Genomic DNA, 22,534 nt, shown 5'->3' on the forward strand with positions numbered 1-22,534 from the left:
AAAAGATAGAACATTCCAACTATGTTGATACTTCCTTTCTCAACCATCATAAGCACACCTCAATACCCAAAAAGATGAAAGAAAAACAGAAAAAACATTAGGGGACAACAACCAAAATGCATGCCAAAAAATAAAAAAAATACATCATGTAAACATGTGGTTACTAGTTAGGGAGGCCAAACCTATTTCTAAAGGTATCTTTACAAAAAGATGGTAAATTATCAAAACCACAAAAAATCATCTAAAATTGCGTGGTGATCCGCTAAACAATCCGCACACTCATAACCTTCTCTATAAATTTGTGAAACTCTAAAATTTCAATGGAACGAAATATTAGCACATTTTTTTTCATCTATTAACAATTCCAAGGAACAAGCGAAACATTTTTAAAGCTGCCACCACCAAGGTCGAATTGGTTTCCAGCCAAATAGAGGACCAACCTTTACTAGGTGATCATACAAGATAAATAAATAATAAGTTTAATTGCATTTTTTTATCTTAACTTTTTAATTTTTGGTGAATTTTACCCCGACAAATTAATTTGACACATTTTACTGCTAACTTTTAAGAAAAATACCAAAACAAGGGATTCACGGTGGACTCTAACAAAAAAGGGTAAAACAAAAAGAAAATAAACAAAATATGTGGATTCTAGCATAACACAATTGTTACAAAATGACATTTGAATCTCCCACTCATTTTCTTGCTTCTCCTTCGTTCATATGTTTCCTCATACTAGAAGATCATAATGGTTCTTACCGCTGTATAATAGCCTCACAGCTTTTCTGCTAGAACCCTTTCTAAAGTCACTTCCATACTCTGCAATGGGAATGAAACCAGATCCAAAACCACCACTTCTATGCTGCATGTTGTTTACAACAGACAACAGGAAATTTTAGTGGATAATTATACAACCTTATAAGTTATAACACATAGATCAAATAATACATTCATATATGAGTAGAAAAGAGCTTTAAAAAGTAGGTACAAAGAATACAATCATAAGTCATAACACGGCTTAATTTCAAGCAAATTCTGTGAGTTCACTGAAATAATAAATACAATAAAAGCAATTAAATGATTAGGATCCCCGATTCTAAAATCAAAATGGGCATAGAAGGATCAATCATGTCAGAGTCTGATCAGTGGAAACCCTTTATCAGTAGATTAGAATGTACAACCAAGCATCTTCATAGCTACAGATTAGAAACCATGCACTAGTTATATAAATTTTAGCCTCTTTTGGAAGCACAAGGCCGGCCTATAAGTGCCTAATAAAAATATATTGGCCAAACAGTGAGAATTTAATAAAGGTCCTACATTCTGATATTCAAAAGGCTCCTTAATTTGCTCCAGTGCTATCCTATGCAGGGATCCATGTCTGACAGTATCAGTCTTTCTTTTGCCAACATTTTTGCATTTAGTTTCCAATTTATTCTAGCTGTGGACATAAAAGTCACAGACAATTGAGTGCTTAAAGGCTCAAGTTTCCTTATTTCTCACCTTCACCCTCCGTTTCCCATTCTATTTTACTCATCACATTTGGGCCAATGGGGGTTGTTCAAAGGCACATATCTGCTCTTCAAACTCTTTCCTTTTGTTTTTTCATAACTCTAATTAATAACTCTTGCCTTAGCTTCACAAAACCTAGAGAGCTACACACTTAAGTTTTGCTGCTGCCTCAAACATTCAGCGGCCATGTCTATTTAAAACATCATTTTAAGCTTTAACTTCCAAAATCTCAGACCTTATAATCACTAAACCTAGAAGTGTTTTGATTCAAGGCCAAATCCTGCCTTAGGAAACTGCAATCCTGCCTTAATTCCATAAGTCAAGCAATGTTTACGTCAAACCAATGTTAGTTAAATTATACTTGCACTTCTCAATCTCTTTTATATATCCTGTAAGTAGCATCTTATCCAGTCATTATGCTATCATCTTCAAATAAATCATGCACTCCCAACTAATATTTATTAAATGAACAGAACAGGACTCCATACAATACCACATTGAGCATTAAGCAGAATATCACTTGCTATAACTGTAGAATCTTTTACTTCTAGAGCTTCATACAATACCACAATTAGCATTAAATGTGCATAACAGGACCTCTATAGCACCAGAATGCCTTTTCTAATGACAAAATCTTTTGCAACCTGATATTATAAACACTGCATCATTTCTTTCATAAGCTACAATTGGTCATGATAAATTCGCTTAAGATCACACAACACAAGAACCATTTTTTTTTTAAAAGTAGACACAAGACAGCCTATCATTACAAATGCACTAATATTCTAAATCACCTCTCTGCATGTTATTCCCAAAATACAAGATTTATGGCCAATCAATCCCAAACATAATTTTAGCAAAAACGAAGTTATGAGCACCTTTATCTATCTGTAGATATATTATTCATACACATAATATTTGATATAAAACAAAAATTGACCTGCCTTGTAGCAAACACAGTTTGATTATAATCAGAGGATAGACATTAGCACACTAATTACTAGTTCTTCCTTCCCAAATAAAATAGATAAATGCCAACCCAATAAGAATTGTTTAAGGTATACCTCATGCTCTGGTATGTACACAATGATTGGCTGCTTACATAACTTTGACAGTACCTGCAGAATATTGTTATTGGTCAGTATCTCTAGAAACACTTAACCTAAACCAATGAAAAAGTATGACCAACTCCTCTAAAGAAGTGATAATGAAAGGTTCCAACTGGTGTTGTTCTCAGAAACTCCAACTAAATTAGTAACATAGCATCACTTTCTCTCAATGGTTAAATATCAAATATGATACTAAAATTTAGAGTAAATTACTTCAACCTTCCCTCTATTTCACACTTGACACAAAAACCACCTCTATTTTAAACCTACATAAACCTAACTCAGTTAAGAATAGTTCAAGACTTTTTTTTTTGCTTAAATATGTTTTTAATCCCTAATAAATACCTGATTTTTTTAATTTGCTCCCTAATAAGATTATGGTTTGCATTGAGTCCCTAATAAAACAACAATTTTTTTTTTGTCCTTGACACTTATTTTTGTCCCTGATAAATTAGCGAATTTTGTGTTTGCTTCCTGATAAATTGTTTTCATTTGTTAATAGTCGGGACTAAAATAAAATTCATTAATTTATCAAGGAACAAACACAAAATTAGCTAATATCGAGGACTAAAAAAAAGTGTCAAAGACCAAAACAAAATTGTTGTTTTATTAGGAACTCAACACCAAGTAAAAATTTATCAGGGGATAAACCCAAAAGTCGGATATTTATTAGGGATCAAAAGTATATTTAAGTCTTTTTTTCATTTTTTTTTATAAGTTTAAAAATCCAACAATATCCTTTTGTTAATTGAAGACTAAACATGTTTTCTTGTTTCCCTCTTCATGTGTACGTTTCCTTCCCCTGCACACAGCAAACTCATCCCTCCAAATTCAACAACACCATTCACCTCCCTAGTGTCGTCCCTTGATTTTTTCATTGAATATGCCACTGATGGCTCAAGTTTTGGGGTTATTGGGATCTGATTTTGAAAAAGGGATTTTCTTTTTTATTTCTCTTCATTCTGATAGGTGAAGCAAGGATTATAAACAACAATAGGAATGGGGGTTTAAATGTTTTGGGGTTATGGGAGTTTGAATGTTTTGATTGAATATGCCATGGATTAATACGTACAGGGATTGCATATTTTTACAAGATGAAGGAAACAAAATTGATAAAAGCATGAATCCCTACTTGGAGTGAATAGGCTTGCTCATAAATTATATTTTCAAACAACATTCAGTACAGGCTCAGACTTACTGCTTTAGTTGCAAAATTAAAGCTAAACAATAAGGCCAATAGGACATTGATCACAAGTTGATCACATGATATTTGACAACTCACTTCTAATTGAATGAAATATACACAAGCACATGTCATGAACTTGGTAGCAAATACTATTCTTGTACTTATTTATTTATTTTGTCAATGTATGTGTCAGAGTTTCAAAACAGGGAAAAGAACAAATCAGAGAATAGTAAAACTGATCTTATTGATTCAGAAAAGTTAGTCTTAATACAGTTACAAAAGAGGTATTTATAAACCTCTAGACCTTGAAGCTAATCACAAACTAACTAACAACTAACTAACAGAATTCTGTTAGTGAAAAAAAAAGTAGTTAGCTTATACTAACTGTCCTGACAGTCCTACAATAACTATTTGTAACAGTTATTTTTATACATTCATTCTAATACCCCCGGAAACTCAAGGGGAAGGTTTTTCTAAAGAAAAATACTTCGCATTGAGTTTGTCCCTCAGTACTTCAGATCTTGTTGAGGAAAGTGGCTTGGTTAAGACATCTACCCATTGATCTAAGGCAGGAAGATGCACAACTGAGAGCTGTTTGGCCAAAACTTGTTCTCTTACAAAAAAGACATCAATTTCTATATGTTTTGTTCTACTATGGAACACTGGATTGTGAGCTATGGACACTGCACTTTGATTATCACAGTAAATCAAAGGAGTTTGAAAATAAACATGTAATTCTGTTAGAAGAGTTTGAATCCAGGTCAATTCAATAGATGTTTGGGCCAAGCTTTGATATTCAGCTTCAGTGCTGGACCTTGCCGTGACTTTCTGCTTCCTGTACCACTAGGATATCAAGTTTGAGCCAAGAAAGATAGATGCTCCTGATGTGGGACGTCTGTCATCAATATTCGATGCCCAATCAGCATCACAGAAAGCATAGAGTGCCATAGGTTTTGAAACAGAAGCAGGTTGAAGGAATAAACCATGAAATATAGTACCCTTGAGATATCTTAATATCCTTTTGACCACAGCCCAATGAGAATCCAATGGATTAGCCATATACTGACAAACCTTATTAATAGCATAACTAATCTTAGGTCTAGTAAGGATAGCATACTGTAGGGCACCCACTACTGACATATAGAGAGTTGGATCATGAAATAGATCAACTCCATGTTTGGACAATTTGCAGTTTGTAACCATAGGAGTAGAGACAGAATGTGTCTCAGCCATTTGAGTTTTATGAAGTAGATCTCTTACATAGTTGCTTCGAGACATCAAAATAGACCTGTTAGGGAGATACTTAATCTCCAGCCCCAAGAAATAGTCCAAGTGACCCAGCTGTTTGAGAGAAAAGGCTATATTCAATTTCGAAGTTAACTGTTGAATGAGAGAATTAGAACTTCCTAAGATGATGATATCATCTACATAAACTAGAATGTAGACAGTGGGTTGTTGATGTGTATAATGAACAAAGAGGGATCACACTTGCTTCCTACAAACCCAATCTGTATTAGTGTTGACCTTAACCTGTCAAACCACTACCTTGGAGCTTGCTTTAACCCATAGAGAACCTTGTTAAGTTTACAAACCATGGATTTTCCTTCAACTTCAAAACCTGCTGGTTGAGTCATATAGACAGTCTCCTCAAGTAATCCATTTAGAAATGCATTGTTGACATCAAGCTGAAATAAATCCCAGCCTTGTGAGAGAGCAAGAGTTAGAACTACTTGAATTGTAACTGGTTTTACCACAGGAGAAAATGTTTCATGAAAGTCAAAGCCATGAACTTGATAAAACCCCTTAGCAATTAGTCCAGCTTTGTACCTATTGATTGAACCATCAGCATTTTCTTTTATTCTAAAGACCCACTTGCATCCAATAGCTTGTCTTCCAGCTAGTAATGAAACTAAATCCCAAGTTTTGTTTTTCGTTAGAGCATTATACTCCTCCTGCATAACTGCAAACCATTCTGAACTTTCTAGGGCCTGCTTTACACTTTTAGGTTCAAAATGAGTAAGAAATAATGAAGGATGAAGCCTAGGATTGTGTATTCCAGATTTAGACCTAGTTTGCATAGGATGAGTGTTAATGGAAATTAGAGTTGATGCAGACACAAATTCACTATGAGACATAGTATTTGATGATTGAGGATGAGTGGGAGAGGGTGCAGTTGGTATAGATTCACTAGATGACACTGTATTGGATGATTGAGGATGAGTGGAGGTGGATTCAGATGAGGTCTGATTTAAGGCAGCAGCAGAGAAACCAGGAGGAACAGAGGGAGCTGAAAGGGAATTGGAGGAAGGTATTTGGGAAAGTGAAGGTGTAGAGGCTGAAACAGGAGGAGATAGGTCAGGATTGAGACTAAAATAGGAAGTAATATTCTGTGTTGAACTAGAGGAAGAGGAAAACAGATCTGAATATGGAAACCTCAACTCATTAAACAAAACATCCTTAGAAATATAAATTCTACCAGTTGAAGACAGACATTTATAGCCTTTATGTGAAGAGGAGTAGCCCAAGAAAACACACTCTTGAGACCTGAAATCTAGTTTGCGAGTATGATAGGGTTTCAACAGAGGAAAGCATGCACAACCAAATGTTTTAAGAAAGCGAAAATCAGGCTCTTTGTTAAAAAGAGTAACAAATGGAATAGCAAAGTTGAGTGATGCAGTGGGTAACCTATTAATCAAATAGACTGCAGTGACAAAAGCATAATCCCAAAACTGCAGAGGTAGAGTTGCATGATGAAGTAATGTGAGTCCTAGGTCAACTATATGCCTATGCTTCCTTTCAACTACACCATTTTGATGATGAGTGTGTAGGCAGATTAACCTATGTGAAATGACATAGGAAGCTAATAAAGCAGAGAAGGGTCTATATTCACCACCCCAATCAGATTGAACACTTTTTATTTTAGTGTTAAGTTAAAGTTCAACTGATAACTTGAAAGTTTGGAAAACAGGCACAGTTTCAGCTTTGGTTTTAATAGGAAATATCCAAGTATATCGTGGAAAGGCATCAATAAATGATACATAGTATTTGAAACCAGAGTAGGAGGTTAAATGAGAAGGCCCCCATAAGTCTATAAAGACAAGCTCTAAAGGAGAATAAACTGAAGTGGAAGCATGAGAAGACAGCCTATGAGATTTTCCCACACAACAAGAGGCACAAAAATCTGTAACCACTTTATTAGATGATGAAATGTTACACTGATCAAGAACAAGTTTTAGTACATGACTATTAGGGTGTCCTAACCTAGCATGCCTAAGGTTAACAGTGTTAGGAGATGAAAAACCAGAACTAGATGTTACAGTAGAATCTTTATTAGCAGTAGAAGATGTTGTTGATAACAGCTAAGGTCTGTGATCCTGGAGTTTGATGTTATGAAAAGAATAGAGACCATCAGCACCCATAGCACCCTGAAGGAGCACTTTATTGGTCCCCTATGATTTGACAAGGCATAAGTGAGGGTGAAATTCAAAGAAAACAACATTATCTTTAGCAAACTGACTGACACTTAGCAAATTTTTAGAAATGGAAGGAACATGTAATAGCTTATTAAGTTTGAAAGTAATATGAGAGTCATTAGGAGACAAAAATGATGAAGAAACAATGTTGGAAATGCTTAAACCTTCACCATTTCCTATAAAGATTTGGTCAAGTCCATCAAAATGTGACAACTGTTTGATATGCTGAGATTCACCAATTACATGGAAACTAGCTCCAGAATTTGAAATCAATGTTGAGCAAGCTTAACCATTACCCTGAGGTGTCGAATTGGTAAGCATCACACTAGGTTGGCTGGAGGACTGAGCAACTGGTTTGGAGTTAGGATTAACCCAAGTGTTTGAGGTCTTACCCGAGGCAATCGAATAAGGAATTGGTTGGAGTGTAGTTGGATCAACAAAGGTGAGTGACTCATGAGGTTGAAAATTCATATCAGAACGAAAGTGACACATTAGCAGTGTGACCATACTTGAGGCAGATTTAACACTGGAAGTTAGCAAACCTGCCTCCACCGCGACCTCTTCTAGAACCACTGTGACCACCACCTCGACCAAACGACATATTGTGGCCACCATTACCTCTGCCATAACTTCCTCTGAAACCACTAAAATCATTAGCTTTGGACAAACTTCCATATGAATAGCCTTAAGAGTAATTAACAGATGAAGATACAAGCACTTGGGTGTCGTGATTGTATCGAACCAAGCGAGTTTCATGGCCATAAAGGAGAGTCTCAATCTTTGCAATAGATGGCGTACATTTTTTGCTTTCAATCACGAAAACCACTGGTGCATAATCCGAAGGTAAACCTTCAAGAATAACATCAACATGCTCCTCACAGCGAACTGGAACTCCAACACTGGCGAGCTCGTCGACATAGTTTTTGATTTTGCGAAGGTACTCGTCCATCATTTTCCCTTCAAGTGAGACAGCATGCATTTTCGTTCGCAATTGACGTGCCCTAGACTTGGTGTGAAGACTGAAATGCTTGTGAATCTTCTCCCATACCTGATCGGAGTGATTTGAGCCTAGCACGCGAGAAAGGGCAGACTTTGAGGGTGTCGACTGAAGCCAAACAAGCAACGTTTGGTCCTGCACTTCCTTGGCTTCGTATTCAAGATTAACGCGATCCATGATCCGATCATCCTCTGTGAGAAATTAAGGTGGAACGATTGGATCAACCACGAACCTCTACTTTTGTCACCAGTGTAGATAATTGGAATCATCCAATTTTCCTGCTATTGTCGTCGGATATGAATGTGAATTAAAACCTTGAGATGCGGAAGCCATGATCGTGAAGATGAAGCTTGATAAACTGAGGAAAGTGAATTTTACATGAAAACAAGCTCTGATACCATCTTTAGATTCTTAGAATGTGAGTTTAGGCTTAACTCAATCCCAAAAGCTAGCTCAAGGGATGAGCATTGCCCCTCACTTATATACTATTACTTGGCTTTCCAATGTGGAACTTGGGTTTTTTCCAATACACCCCCTCACGTCCTTGGGCTTGGTGTGTGGATAACAATGGTGGGTTGCCCTTTTGAATAATATTGGATATGCTCTGATACCATATCAGAGTTTCAGAACAGGGAAAAGAACAAAACAGAAAATAGTAAAACTGATCTTATTGATTTAGAAAAGTTAGTCTTAATATAGTTACAAAAGAGGTATTTATAAACCTCTAGACCTTGAAGCTAATCACAAACTAACTAACAGAATCCTGTTAGTGAAAAAAAGTAGTTAGCTTATACTAACAGTCCTACAATAACTGTTTGTAACAGTTATTTTTATACATTCATTCTAATAGTATGAATAGCATTTAGATTGAAGTGAATTTATTTATAAGGGGGTTTTGCATGATGAGTTAAAACTTGAAATAAGGTTGATTTTGTCAATTTGACTTAAAATAACTGTTGACTATTGACTAACAGTCCGATTAAGTACATCATCAAAAATTGGACTTGATTATAACACATTTTTAAAAATGAGGGGTTTTGTGTAGGTCTAGAAAACAAAACAGATTTTGAGTAAGAAGCGAAAAATAGAAGGGATGTTGAAATAATCTGCTCTTGTATCATAAATTTGAATACATAAGAATGAGGCTTTCACTCTCCATTCTCTTATTAGACATTCTCAATGTTCTCTCTTTTCTCTCCTTGGGATATGCATTTCACACTCTACCCCCAACTAGCCTAAAAATTTATATCAATCATCTCAAACTACTCTCTTATTTGTACACTTGATCTTCTTAACCACCTATCCCTTTCAACTTACCCTCTTTTATCTCTAACTCTAAATTGATTTTCAATAGTTTTTTTTAAGAATTTATCAATAGCAAAATAACCTTATATCACAATTTATAGTGTTCATTGTAAATCCAAAATAAAATTTATATATTCAAAGATATTTATTTATTTTTATGAATTTTAATTATAATATAATTTATATATTCAAAAATATTTATTTAGCTTCAATTTTAATCATATAAAAATAAACATTTAGCATGTGCAATGAATAAGCTAAAATACTAATTTACTCTAAGATATAAAAGATATAGCAAAGTAAAGCTTGCAAGATTTAGGAAGTAAACATAAGAAGCACTAACCAATAGCTCTGATTCTCCTCCCCAGAAATCAGGTCGCACAATCCGCTGGCAGTAACTGCAAAATAACACATTTAATCATGACATTTAATACAAACTAACAATATACTTCAAGATCTTCATTTTCTGTTAATGCTTCCAAAAACATACCGTTTTATAGGCTCGTCAACTGTGATGGCAATGAGGGCTTCTTCGTATAATTTACGTTCACCTTCATTTTCACATATAGCTTCTTTCACAGCCATTCTTAATTCATCTGTGCTATCATGGGCAAGGCAAAACATTGACAAGAATAGAAAAACAACGAGAAAGGAAACGAAGGTTATAAGGCATGAAAAAGGAATAAACATGGTAGGCAGACAAGAAGCACAGTTAATAGCAGAAGCAGCTAATACTATCATACCCAAGCTGTGTCATATAATAAAATTCTGCAATAGAAAGCAAAACAAACAAAAGGGTATCAGCATGCATATTGCCAGTGGTATATCAGCATACCTGCATTTTCTCTCTCCTCGCGTTGATTGAGAGTGGTTCCCTTATTGTAAGCCATTCCTTTGACCTAATGTCATTGAACCAAATGTTACCACTTACCACTAAAATTAATACGAAAAAATTGCATGGTGGAAGCTCAAACTAATGAAGGAACTTGGCAATTTATATTTAACAAATTTATATGGCCAAAAGAATGTGCCATCACAACTCATACAATTTTATTTTATTTTTTTAAAAAGGCCTATTCCATAAAAGACAACTAATCATGAATTATTATCTTGCAAACACTATCCAGGCTTATTGATTATTCCCCCATCCAACTTTTCTATACCAATTATTGAAGAGCAGTGCCATCCAAAGAATCGTCTTGATCTCAAAGCTAATTATATTATCTGCACTACATTACACAGACTACACTGATGACATAGAAATTATTACCGCACTAGAGTAAAATATCAGTGCTTGAGCACAAGGATTAGTACCAGTTTGGAAATTTCAACTCTCAACAAAAGGAGTCCTTTACCAACAACCTCAAACTTAATATGAATAGTTCAGTTAATACTATCCAAATTATAAATTACTTTGATTTAGGACTCCCTTCTTGTAATTCTTTTAATCTTTTTTGTCCTGATGGCCAGAAAGACATCATATTGAATTCCACTAACAAGAAACCGCAAAAGTGATTGAAACAAAAGGTAAAAAGATGATACCAGTGCACGAAACAGACACCGTCCATCCCCTGTAACCTTCTGAACTGAAAAATGCTCAAGTTTCTTCATTGCTGGAGAGTGTCCACCACTGAGAAGGCATAGTGAGAGAGAACTCATCAAAATTCTAAAGCATTGAGAAAAGGGATCAAATATGATCCACTTTTCTAGAGCATTCAACCCTATCAACCAAATCTGTTATTCTGAAAGCCCCTGATAAGGATATATTCATGAAATTTTAGCATACAAACTTTCTAGTGAGTAGTGACCATTGACTAAGGCTTTGAGGCAAATAGACAAACCCATTTTTGTTCCCAACAACAACAACAATAATAATAATAGACTAAAATATATTTTTTACCCCTATGCATGATACTCCTTTTCAATTTGGTTCCAATACGTATAATCATCTTCAATGTCAGTTTCACCATATGTTGCCCTTATAAACACCATAAGACTAATGGAGTTATTGTGAAGTATAGGAACCGTCACAGGACTAAAAATTATAGTCCTTCTGCTAGTTATTTATGAGACTCATTTGTAATTTGTAAACTAGGAGGAGATTGAAAGGACTTGTGCAAATTTTATTTGGCTTAAAAAAGTGGCTTATGACCTTTCCATAAGCTTCCTTTTAGCTCATTTCAATAAACTTGACAGTGAAGCTTATCAAAATAAGCTTTTATTAGCCTATTCCAGTATGCTTTACCATCAAGCTTAAGATATAAGCTCTTATTAAAAAAGATTAATTTTGGTAGAGACCAAGAGTATCCTCCATAGTAATCAATCTTGCTCGAGCCTATTAAAATTACTATGGGAAACAAAAATCTCTCTCCCTCCAAATATTTAACATAGCTGCATATTCAGGGCTCGAACTTGAGACCACTAGTACAATCTCTTGCCACTTGATTTCATTAAAAAAACTGTTTACTGAGATACACATCTTGTTAATAGCCAGAGATATTAAAAATGATAGCACGTATAGGAACAAATTAAGATCTATTTTTATAAGGACTGAATTGAAAATGAATGTCACGTAAATATATTAAGAATACGTTTCAACCTAGAAAAAAAAATTAAAAAGAACACATCACAGACGCAGAAGAAAGAGACAAACCAAAAGTGAAACGAAAAACTCACAAGGATGAGCCAATTCTGGCGAATAAGACAGTGCTACTATTCCCAATCCCAAACAAGCTCGTGTTCCGGTTAGGAGGAGCAGCAACTGAAGGAACCGGGGAAGAAACAACCTCGAATTTCGCAGTCCCATTTCTAAGTTGCTCGAGAACATCCTCTGATGATGGTCACAAAAACAAATCGAATAACAGTGAAAAGCGAGTTCGAAATTTGCGTGTGCTCTCTGTTTGGTGAGACAGAGACAGTGACGGAATCACGGAAAAGAAGATAGAATTATATAAGAAGAAGAAGAAGAAGAAGAAGAAGAAGAACAACAACAACAACAAGAGTGTGATGCAATTCAGAGTTGTTGGGTTACCATTGAATTTGAAAGGCTTGCGAGCCATGAAATGAGAGGGATTGCAACGTAGGAGGAGAAAAGTGTGAGATAGTTGAACACTGTTTTGTTCTTCCAAACGCAAGAGCAGCGCAGGAACTGAAGTAAACGTGTTTTTTAACTTGCACGGACACGGTTAATTCACTTAGAAAAAGAGTAAGTTTCCGTTTGTTTTCTTTGAATTTGTGAGATAATGGATAAGTGTGTTTAAACTTTAAAAAGTAATTTTAAAATAAATTTTTTATATAAACAATTATAAGAAATATATAAGATTTATTTCTTAAAATAAATAAATAAAATTATGTTTTAAAAGTTGAAATAATTTAAACAAGCACGTTAAAAATAGGAAATTACTCATTTTTATTAAAATAAATACTTATTTCAACAATAAATAAATTGATTCAATTTTAAAGAATATCAAATAAATATCAGAAACTGAAATTTGATAGTTATTTTAGTCTCTATAATTAGCTTTATTAGAAATTATGATTATGGTAACAGTAAGTTATAAAATTTAGGAATTATAATAATGATAAGTTGCAAGATCCGCCTTGAGTTTTTTTGTGCCTAAGCGATATGAGAAAATTATACCCTAATTAATCATTTGAACTTTATCCTTTTGTATTTTACTTTTTTGGCAAAATCATTAATACTTTGTTTACAATCAAGATTTTTAAAAATAATATTCAATAGAATTTTATCATAAATTCTTTTAATGCATGCAATTATAACAACAACAACAACAACGCCTTATCCCACTAGGTGGGGTCGGCTACATGGATCAACTTCCGCCATAATATTCTATCAAGTACCATACTTCTATCCAAATCATTAAGTTCGAGATCCTTCTTGATAACCTCTCTTATAGTCTTTTTGGGTCTTCCTCTGCCTCGAATTGTTTGCCTTCTCTCCATCTGGTCTACTCTCCTCACTACAGAGTCTACCGGTCTTCTCTCTACATGCCCAAACCACCTAAGTCTATTTTCCACCATCTTCTCTACAATAGGCGCTACTCCAACCCTCTCTCTAATAGCTCCGTTTCTAATTTTATCCTGTCGAGTCTTACCACACATCCACTGCGACATCCTCATCTCCGCTACACCTACTTTAGTCTCATGTTGGCTCTTGACCGCCCAACATTCTGTTCCGTACAAAATCGCCGGTCTTACCGCAGTCCGATAAAACTTTCCCTTTAGCTTGATCGGTACCTTTGCATCACATAACACCCCCGATGCTTTTCTCCATTTCATCCATCCTGCTTGAATGCGATGATTCACATCCCCTTCAATTTCTCCATCATCCTGTATTACAGACCCAAGATATTTAAACCGTGTGACTTGAGGGATAATATGGTCTCCTATTTTCACCTCTGAGTTAGATACCCTCCTACTTTTGTTGAACTTACATTCCATATACTCCGATTTGCTTCTGCTTAGGCGAAAGCCATGTGTTTTTAGAGCTCGTCTCCAAGTTTCCAACCTCTCATTCAACTCCTCCCTCGACTCTCCAAGGAGGACTATGTCATCTGCAAAAAGCATGCATCTCGGCGCTATCTCTTGGATTTGTTCCGTGAGGACATCCAGAATTAAGGTAAAAAAGTAGGGGCTAAGGGTTGACCCTTGATGCAAACCAATTGTGATGGGAAAATCGTCTGACTCTCCACCCTGTGTCCTAACACTAGTCGATACCCTATCATACATATCTTGGATAGCTCGAATATATGCAACCCTAACCCCTTTCTTCTCTAGAGCTTTCCACAAAATCTCTCTAGGCACTCTATCATACGCTTTCTCCAAGTCAATAAAAATCAAGTGCAAGTCTTGTTGGTCCATGCGATATTGCTCCATCACCCGCTGTAATAAATAACTCGCTTCCATGGTCGACCTTCCCGGCATGAAACCAAATTGATTCTCAGTAACTTGAGTCTCCTTTCTTAATCTCCGTTCGATCACTCTTTCCCATAATTTCATGGTATGACTCATGAGCTTGATTCCCCTATAATTTGCACAATTTTGTATATCCCCCTTGTTCTTATAGATTGGCACTAACGTGCTTCTCCTCCATTCCTCCGGCATGCGTTTTGACCTCATAATTTCATTAAAGAGTTTGGTGAGCCACTCAAGACCTCTATCTCCAAGAGTTTTCCACACTTCAATAGGTATGTTGTCTGGCCCCACCGCCTTACCGTTACTCATTCTTTTCAACGCTTCCTTTACTTCCTGTTTCTGAATCTGACGATAATACTTATAATTCCGGTCCTCTTCTCTTGTGTCTAGACTGCTAGAGTCATATCCATATCTATCATTAAATAAGTTGTGGAAATACACCTTCCACCTTTCCTTGATATCTTTTTCATGCACTAAGACTTTGCCTTCTTCATCCTTAACACACTTTACGTGATCCAAATCTCTAGTCTTCCTCTCTCTACCCTTAGCAAGCCTATATATAGATCTTTCTCCGTCCCTGGTTCCTAGAGCTTGGTATAGTCCGTCAAAAGCTTGGGCTCTTGCCTCACTCACCGCCTTTTTGGTTTCATTTCTAGCTATCTTATACTTATCCCAAGTTTCAGAATTTCTACACCTAGACCACTCCTTGAAACATTCCTTTTTTACTCTAACTTTGCTCTGAACACTTTCATTCCACCACCACGATTCTTTACCCCTAGGTCCAAAACCTCTAGATTCACCCAACGTCTCTTTAGCCACTTTAATAATCTCTTGGGACGTCTTGTTCCACATATCATTTGCACTTCCTTGTGATTGTCCACACCATCCCTCCCATATCTTTTGTTGGAAGATTCCTTGTTTCTCACCCTTCAAGTGCCACCATTTGATCCTTGGTGCTACCATAGGACTTCTTCTCTTTGCCCTATCTCTAATTCTTACATCCATAACCAAAACTCTATGTTGGGTAGTCAAGCTCTCTCCCGGGATAACTTTACAGTTCAAGCAATACTTCCTATCAGACTTCCTGATAAGGAAGAAATCTATCTGAGAACATGTCCCTCCACTTTTGTAAGTGATAAGATGTTCCTCTCTTTTCTTAAACCATGTATTGGCTATAGAAAGATCCAAAGCCTCCGAAAACTCCAAGATGGATTTACCCTCCCCATTCATCTCCCCTAGGCCAAAACCCCCATGCACCCCTTCAAAACCTCTATCCACGCTACCTACATGTCCATTGAGATCCCCTCCTAGGAAAACTTTCTCTCCTTGGGGTATATCCTGAAGTACCCCTTCTAGATCCTCCCAAAATTTTACCTTAAAGTGTTCTGCTAACCCAACCTGAGGTGCGTACCCACTAATAACATTAAAGGTGTCCTGTCCCACTACCAATTTTAAGGCTATGATACGATCTCCTACTCTTCTTACATCTACGACATCCTTCTTCCACTCCTTGTCCACAATAATCCCTACCCCATTTCTTGATCTGATTTTTCCCGTATTCCACAGCTTAAATCCCGAGTTGTCTAATTCTTTCGCTTTTTCACCTATCCACTTAGTTTCTTGTAGGCACATAAAATTGATCTTCCTCCTCACCATAACATCCACTATTTCCATAGATTTTCCAGTAAGTGTGCCTATATTCCATGTGCCAAAGCGAATCCTCCTGTCATGAACTAGCTTATTTACCCACACCCGTTCACGAAAATGTGGGAACCCTTGCTTACTTTTCACTACATCCGGGCGGCGATGCAGCGGCCCTTGCTCTTTTGACACTGTACTCGAGCCATACAGCGTGTTGCTTCCGGGCAACGACCTAGCATTCACATTATTACGTAATTGATCCATGTCGTAGAGATTCGACAAAGTTTTACGTTGGCTGTCAAAAGCCTAACACAACCCTCTCCTTTTATCCGGGCTTGGGACCGGCTAAGAATAGCAAAGCTAACCTAGGCAGGATTTCATGCAATTATAACAATAATATTTAATATTATTTTATAAGTTATACATGCATCAGAAAACCAATTAAATATTAAAAAATAAATCAATATCAAAGTTTGATTTTGATTCATTGTTGTAGTTTGAATTGAATCATAACCATTGTAATTTTTGGTTCAAGAACTTTGTTTGTGTAATTATGTTAATGCTAATAGCAATGGAAGAAAATAATATGCGATGCTCTTCTCTTCTATGTTGAACATTGTACTTAAATTGTCTATTTTTTTCTTGAAATTGTAAATAAATTTTGTTGATAAATGGATACATAGCCATTAATTGACTAATTATTGGTATTGTTTCAAAAAAAAATCTACTGAAAACTATTTTATTTTTATAATAATTTTTTATGTATTTTTAAAAGTATATAAATTTTATTTTAATATTTATATAAAAAAATTGGTGACCCTCTAAATATAAGGCCCTGGGCGGTCGCCCACCCAGCATACCCTCAAATGAATGATAAGTTGTATATTTTTAAGGATTAAAATAACAGTAATTTTAATTTTAAGAATTTATTTAACATATTTCTATCTTCATATGCTATTACAAGAATTTCTCGCAAATTTGGAGACTAAAATGGAGTTTTACTCCTTAAAAATGAGTTATAAATAAAATATTTTTGTAATAAATAAAAATAAGGCTTAAATGTAATTTTGGTTCTCTTATTTTGTAATTTGGTCTCTCAATTTTAAAATAGAGAGATTTGATCTTTCTATTTTACAAAGATATATAATTTTAGTCAAATTTTCAATTTTACCAACTTTTTTATTTTTTTATTTTAATCTAGTTGAAGACTTAACATATTCATTTAAGATATCATAAAAAATTTATTTAATTAACTATAATGTAAGAAATAAAAAAAATAAAACATAGATAAAATTGAAGATTGGATCAAAAGTACACTTTTTTAAAATATGTAGATCAAAATTGTGAATTTTTTAAAAATAGAAGGTTCAAAAGTCTCTATTTTGAAATATGGAAATTTAAATCACGGATTTTTTAAATAGAGAGACAAAATGTCTCTATATTTTAAAAATGAAAGGACCAAAATTAAGTATTCAACAAAATAAGATACCAAAGTTGCATTTAAGCCTAAAACTAAAGAAGTAACTAAAAAAAATCTTATGCAATTGAGGGGATAAAATTTAGGGGAATTTTTTTTATCTATTTTTTAATTCATAAAATTATATGAGTAATTAAGGTAATTAGAAAAAATATATATTCTGATTTAAAATAATTAATTTGTGATAAACACTTATATATTTTAATTAAGGTAATGAAGATTATTTTAAATTATGATACTTATATAATTTAAATTTAATTAGAACACTCATAGATAATATATTTTTGTGGTTAAAATATGCTTTTCGTCCCTATAAAATACACAAATCGTTTTGTCCCAAAAATTTTGTCTGTTTTTCATTATCGCAAATATACAATGTGTGATTTTTTAGTGCACAGTTAGGTTTAGACACATTTTTTTATAATTTAGATTTTAAAATACAATTTTGGGTTAAAAATCGCCACAAATTTGAGGATAAAATAATAAAAAAACAAACAAACAAAACCATAAGAAAGGGGTTTGAATTGTGTTTTTAGAAATTAGAGAACTTTTTCTTTAGGAAAATGTACGTTTATCATTTGATACAAGTTTCAATGGAAACAAATAGAATATGTTAGAAAAAAAGCTTTGCCAAATGATGAGGAAACAATTTTCTTATTAGATTAAAAACAAATATAAGATCTAAAAATAAATTTAGACCCTTAGTCAAATAATCACAAAGAAAAGCAATAAAAAATATCACACAAAAAATTATACTAGTTCGTCTTAACCATCGAAACTACGTCTAGTTCTTGACAACTCACCAAGTTTCCGCTAACTTTAACAAAAGTTACAAGTATTATTTACTGTCACTTCTGGCTCTTACAAAGACAAGTTCTACCCCATGCTTGACTTCAACCCGATATTCTTTTTCCTACCAAGTCATTGTTGGCTCAAAACAAATCAACAAGATTTATTGGAAATTTGCATAATGAATAAGATATAATTGTCTTACAAACAGATATATCACTCAATACTTTTAATTTTTTCTCTCAAGGTATACAAGGTATTTTGAGAACTTAGTATCTATACAAAGATTTACATAAAGTTTTACAAGAAAAAAATGAAAGAATGTTTTTGTGCGAGTTGATTCGTACCTTGTTTCTTCAAAGCTTCTACTACTTATAGCCTTCATCTTCAAGTATTTGCTGTCTCTTAATGGATGGATTCTCCACTCTAGTTCTTCATCTAAAGCCTTGTGTGTAACATCCCAGATTATTGGCTTATCAGCAACTTGCACACTACGACACTTCACTCAACATCTTTGTTGGTCACAACCCTTTATTAACCAGAACCCTTCGTAGATAGCTCTTTTTGATACCTCGACAATTTGTTTCTCCTGCTTCTAGGATCAATGACAGTCCCCCACAAATCAACATGAGACTTTCCAACATGTTTTGTCCTCACTCACACACTTTCTGGAAAACTTCTTAGAAGGTCGCTCATCCCATAATTACTCCAACTCAACAAAAATAAATATACTAGCTGATTAGTGTTAGAAAGGGTTACATTAGTTATACGACATTTATACTTAGTTCAATATTACTAGAGATAGTGTACTCAGATTCGTGCCAGGGAAAAGATTATAGATATTTTTGCAATCCTCACAATTGTATAATTCAGAAGAAGTTTATGACTTGATTGAAGGATCAGAATTGTGATTATAAAAGTTAATTTTGAGACTTTTGACTGTGCTATCTTAAGTTTTGTTTATCACACGTTGGTATATATGTTACTAATGGTTCTTTGTCATCATACACTTTTTGGAGGTGTGCTGATAAACTCCCATATGTTCAAAATGATGTTAAACATTCTTTACTTTTTCTTTTTGTTAATTTGGCTTTACTTGACAGGCTATTCTATGTAGAGGACTAGGGCAGGACACTTTGGTCCTCCAAATTTTGGCTTTGTAAGTGTCTAATTGGCTTCAAAATTACACTAGTTTTCATATAATTCACTCAAAACTATGCTAATACAAGTTAAACTAATACATAAATGAGCTAATCATAAGCTCATATCATAATGCTAAAACTTTAAACAAGTGAATTTCAAAGTTCAATCTTGCATCTTTCAAACTTCAATTAGCTTACTCATCATGCAAGAAGACTGTTAGAGAATAGAATACAAAAAATGTTGATCTAAATTGCACTGCTAACAACATGTCCTTAGTTTTAGAATGACAAGGTATACACATTATGTTCATCGTAGAGTATCATAGTTGGATTTGATCAAAATATGCATGCCTCAAATAACTTATCAACTAAGGTGTATCTCCAATCAGTTTGCTTAAATGAGATGTTATAGTGAACTTCCATCTTATCCATCAAATTGTGAATGTATGAATACATAATTTTGATGATGCCAAAGAATAATCAAACAAGGTTGCTTTCAAGATTACTTCAACAAACATTCAAAGGTTAAGCATTGCTTCAAGATTAATACAAGGTTGCTTCAACAAACAAGCATTGCTTCAAGATTAATTCAAGATCAAGCTTTTGCCTCCAAACAAAGTGTTTCCAAGAGATCAAGGCTCTAGTAATCGATTACCAGGCAATGTAATCGATTACCAGAAGACAGATTAATTCAAGATCAAGTTTTTGCCTCAAAACAAAGTGTTTCCAAGAGATCAAGGCTCTAGTAATTGATTACCGGGCAGTGTAATCGATTACCATAAGACAATTTTGAAAAATTAGCTTTTAGAAGGGTTTTGAAATTTGAATTTAAAAGTTGTAATCGATTACCATTGATGTGTAATCAATTACCAGCAACGGAAATCTTGAAATTCAATTTGAAAAGTTATGACCCTTCAAAATATAACTGTGTAATCGATTACCATTGAAGAATTTCAGAAAAAGCTTTTTAAAAAGACACATCTCTTCAAACCATTTTGAAAAGGCACGAAGGGCCTATATATATGTGTGTCTGACTTCGAAAAGCAAGAGAGAGATATTCCAAGAGAACTTAATTGACAAATGCTCTCTCAATAACTCTTGGGCAAACACTTGCAAATCTATTGAAAATTCATCCAGGAACTTCAAATTGTATTATCATCTCTAAAAGAGAGAAATTCCTCTAGGAACTTCAATTTGTATCATCCACTCTAAAGGAGAGAAATATTTTTGTTTATCTCAGAAAGTCAGTTGTAATCAAGAGGCTGGTTGTCTCTTGGATAGTGAGAATTGTAATTAAGAGGCAGGTTGTCTCTTGGATAATCTTTGAACACAAGGGTGAGGGATCCCAAGCTGTGTTCAAAGTCTGTAAAGAATTTACAAAGATAGTGGAAAATCTCAAGTGGGTTGCTTGAGGATTGGACGTAGGCACGAAAAATGGCCGAACCATTATAAATTGAGTTTGCATTTCTCTCTTCCCTTATCTCATTTATGTAATTGCAATCAATTTTGTCTTGCATGTTTAAATAACATTATTAGATTGATTGCTACTTCTTCTTTTGCATTCTGAGCCTATCATTTAGAAGGGGGTTAAAAGTTTGTTAGTGGAAAATTTTGAAACTTAATTCACCCTCCCTCTTAAGTTATTGAGGCCACTTGTCCAACACAAATAACTACCATATTTTTTGCACACTAATGTGATTGTCTGAAGATGGGATTTTGCAATAAGCTCGACTCCATTGGATATGTATTTTAGCATACAATTGGATTTCCCATAGTTTTAGTATAATCAGGTTTAATGTGAATAAATAAACCACATGCAAAAGAATCAATTGGCCTTCAATGTGTTAAATCACAAACAATGAGTTTTGTCTTTATTATTGTTGTTGTTGTTATTATTATAATTATGGTTCCCACGAAAATGGAACACAATGAAGTTGCTGAGCAAATATTGTGTTGAGATAGGAAGAACTTATGCATATATGCAGTTTGTCTCGTATTTACCCTTTCAATATTTTATTTATTTATGCTGAGGTTTTTAACAAGTTTGTTTTAAATGTTTTTACTTTTTGTTTATTGTCTTTAGGTTGCTTGAAATGTATTTGGATCCACAAGATGGTAGGGATCATCTGTTTACTGGTGTTGTTTGCCTTCTCCATAAACATGGAGAATCACTAGATCCATTGCAAGTTTTAGAGGTATTTAACCCAGTCTATATTATCATAATTTCTTCAGCAAATTGTTCTTTACATCTAATTCTACTACAAAAAGTACATATTTTGCAGTGTAAAGTGAAAGGAGAAGGGATTTGTCGACATGAAAATATGTGTACGGAACCGTGTGTTATATCAAGGACTTTTATGTTGGCAAAATGATATGCACTTAAACACTAACATTATGAATATAAATAAATAATTATCCCTTACAAGACCATCAGGTTTTAAACTTGTTCAGCCCTTTGGTAAGGATTGAAGGGTGGTATTACCCTTGTCTCTTCCCTAAAGTTATTGTCAAGGACCAACTATCCCAAAAACTTAACCTCTTTTGTGAAGGCACATAAATGATTTTGTATTAGACGTTCCCTCATGCAAGCCCTATACACATGTTTGAAGATTGAACAATGCACAAGTCCAACTCACATCATTTTGAAATTCAACATTATTTTAATAAGGGTTGCATCAATCAAACTCCTGAGTCCTAAGTGTTTGGCATGGGATGTATAATACTAATGTCAATGGCCTACTATCCCAAACCTCAAATTGTTAGGAGATGACTCATGAATAGTTTTATTTATTGTATATCAAACAATTATATTATAAATTAGTCAATGGAGCTACTGCATAAGCAAGCCACCACTCAATAGGCATATTGAAAATACCAAGTTTTATTAACAAGAACGTAATTTATGGAAGTGTCTGCCCGGTGTGCATTTGTTGGATGTGATGTATATGATAAATGAATCAACTTCCTC

The 22,534-nt window shown here is 34.4% G+C and overlaps 1 protein-coding gene across 1 annotated transcript; it reads right to left on the reverse strand.

Annotated features, from left to right (window-relative positions):
- Positions 1–467: 467 nt before the first annotated feature.
- LOC114406278 (OTU domain-containing protein At3g57810) lies at positions 468–12,760 on the reverse strand. The gene is made up of 8 exons (XM_028368945.1): positions 12,614–12,760; positions 12,259–12,412; positions 11,125–11,212; positions 10,418–10,481; positions 10,073–10,178; positions 9,926–9,980; positions 2,577–2,630; positions 468–862 (listed from the first exon to the last, which is right to left on the reverse strand). Exons 1-8 carry the CDS (start codon positions 12,639–12,641, stop codon positions 731–733), a joined length of 681 nt encoding a protein of 226 aa, XP_028224746.1. The 5' UTR covers positions 12,642–12,760; the 3' UTR covers positions 468–730.
- Positions 12,761–22,534: the final 9,774 nt, after the last annotated feature.

This window comes from Glycine soja, chromosome 3, assembly GCF_004193775.1.
Source record: "Glycine soja cultivar W05 chromosome 3, ASM419377v2, whole genome shotgun sequence".
Lineage (NCBI taxonomy): Eukaryota > Viridiplantae > Streptophyta > Magnoliopsida > Fabales > Fabaceae > Glycine > Glycine soja.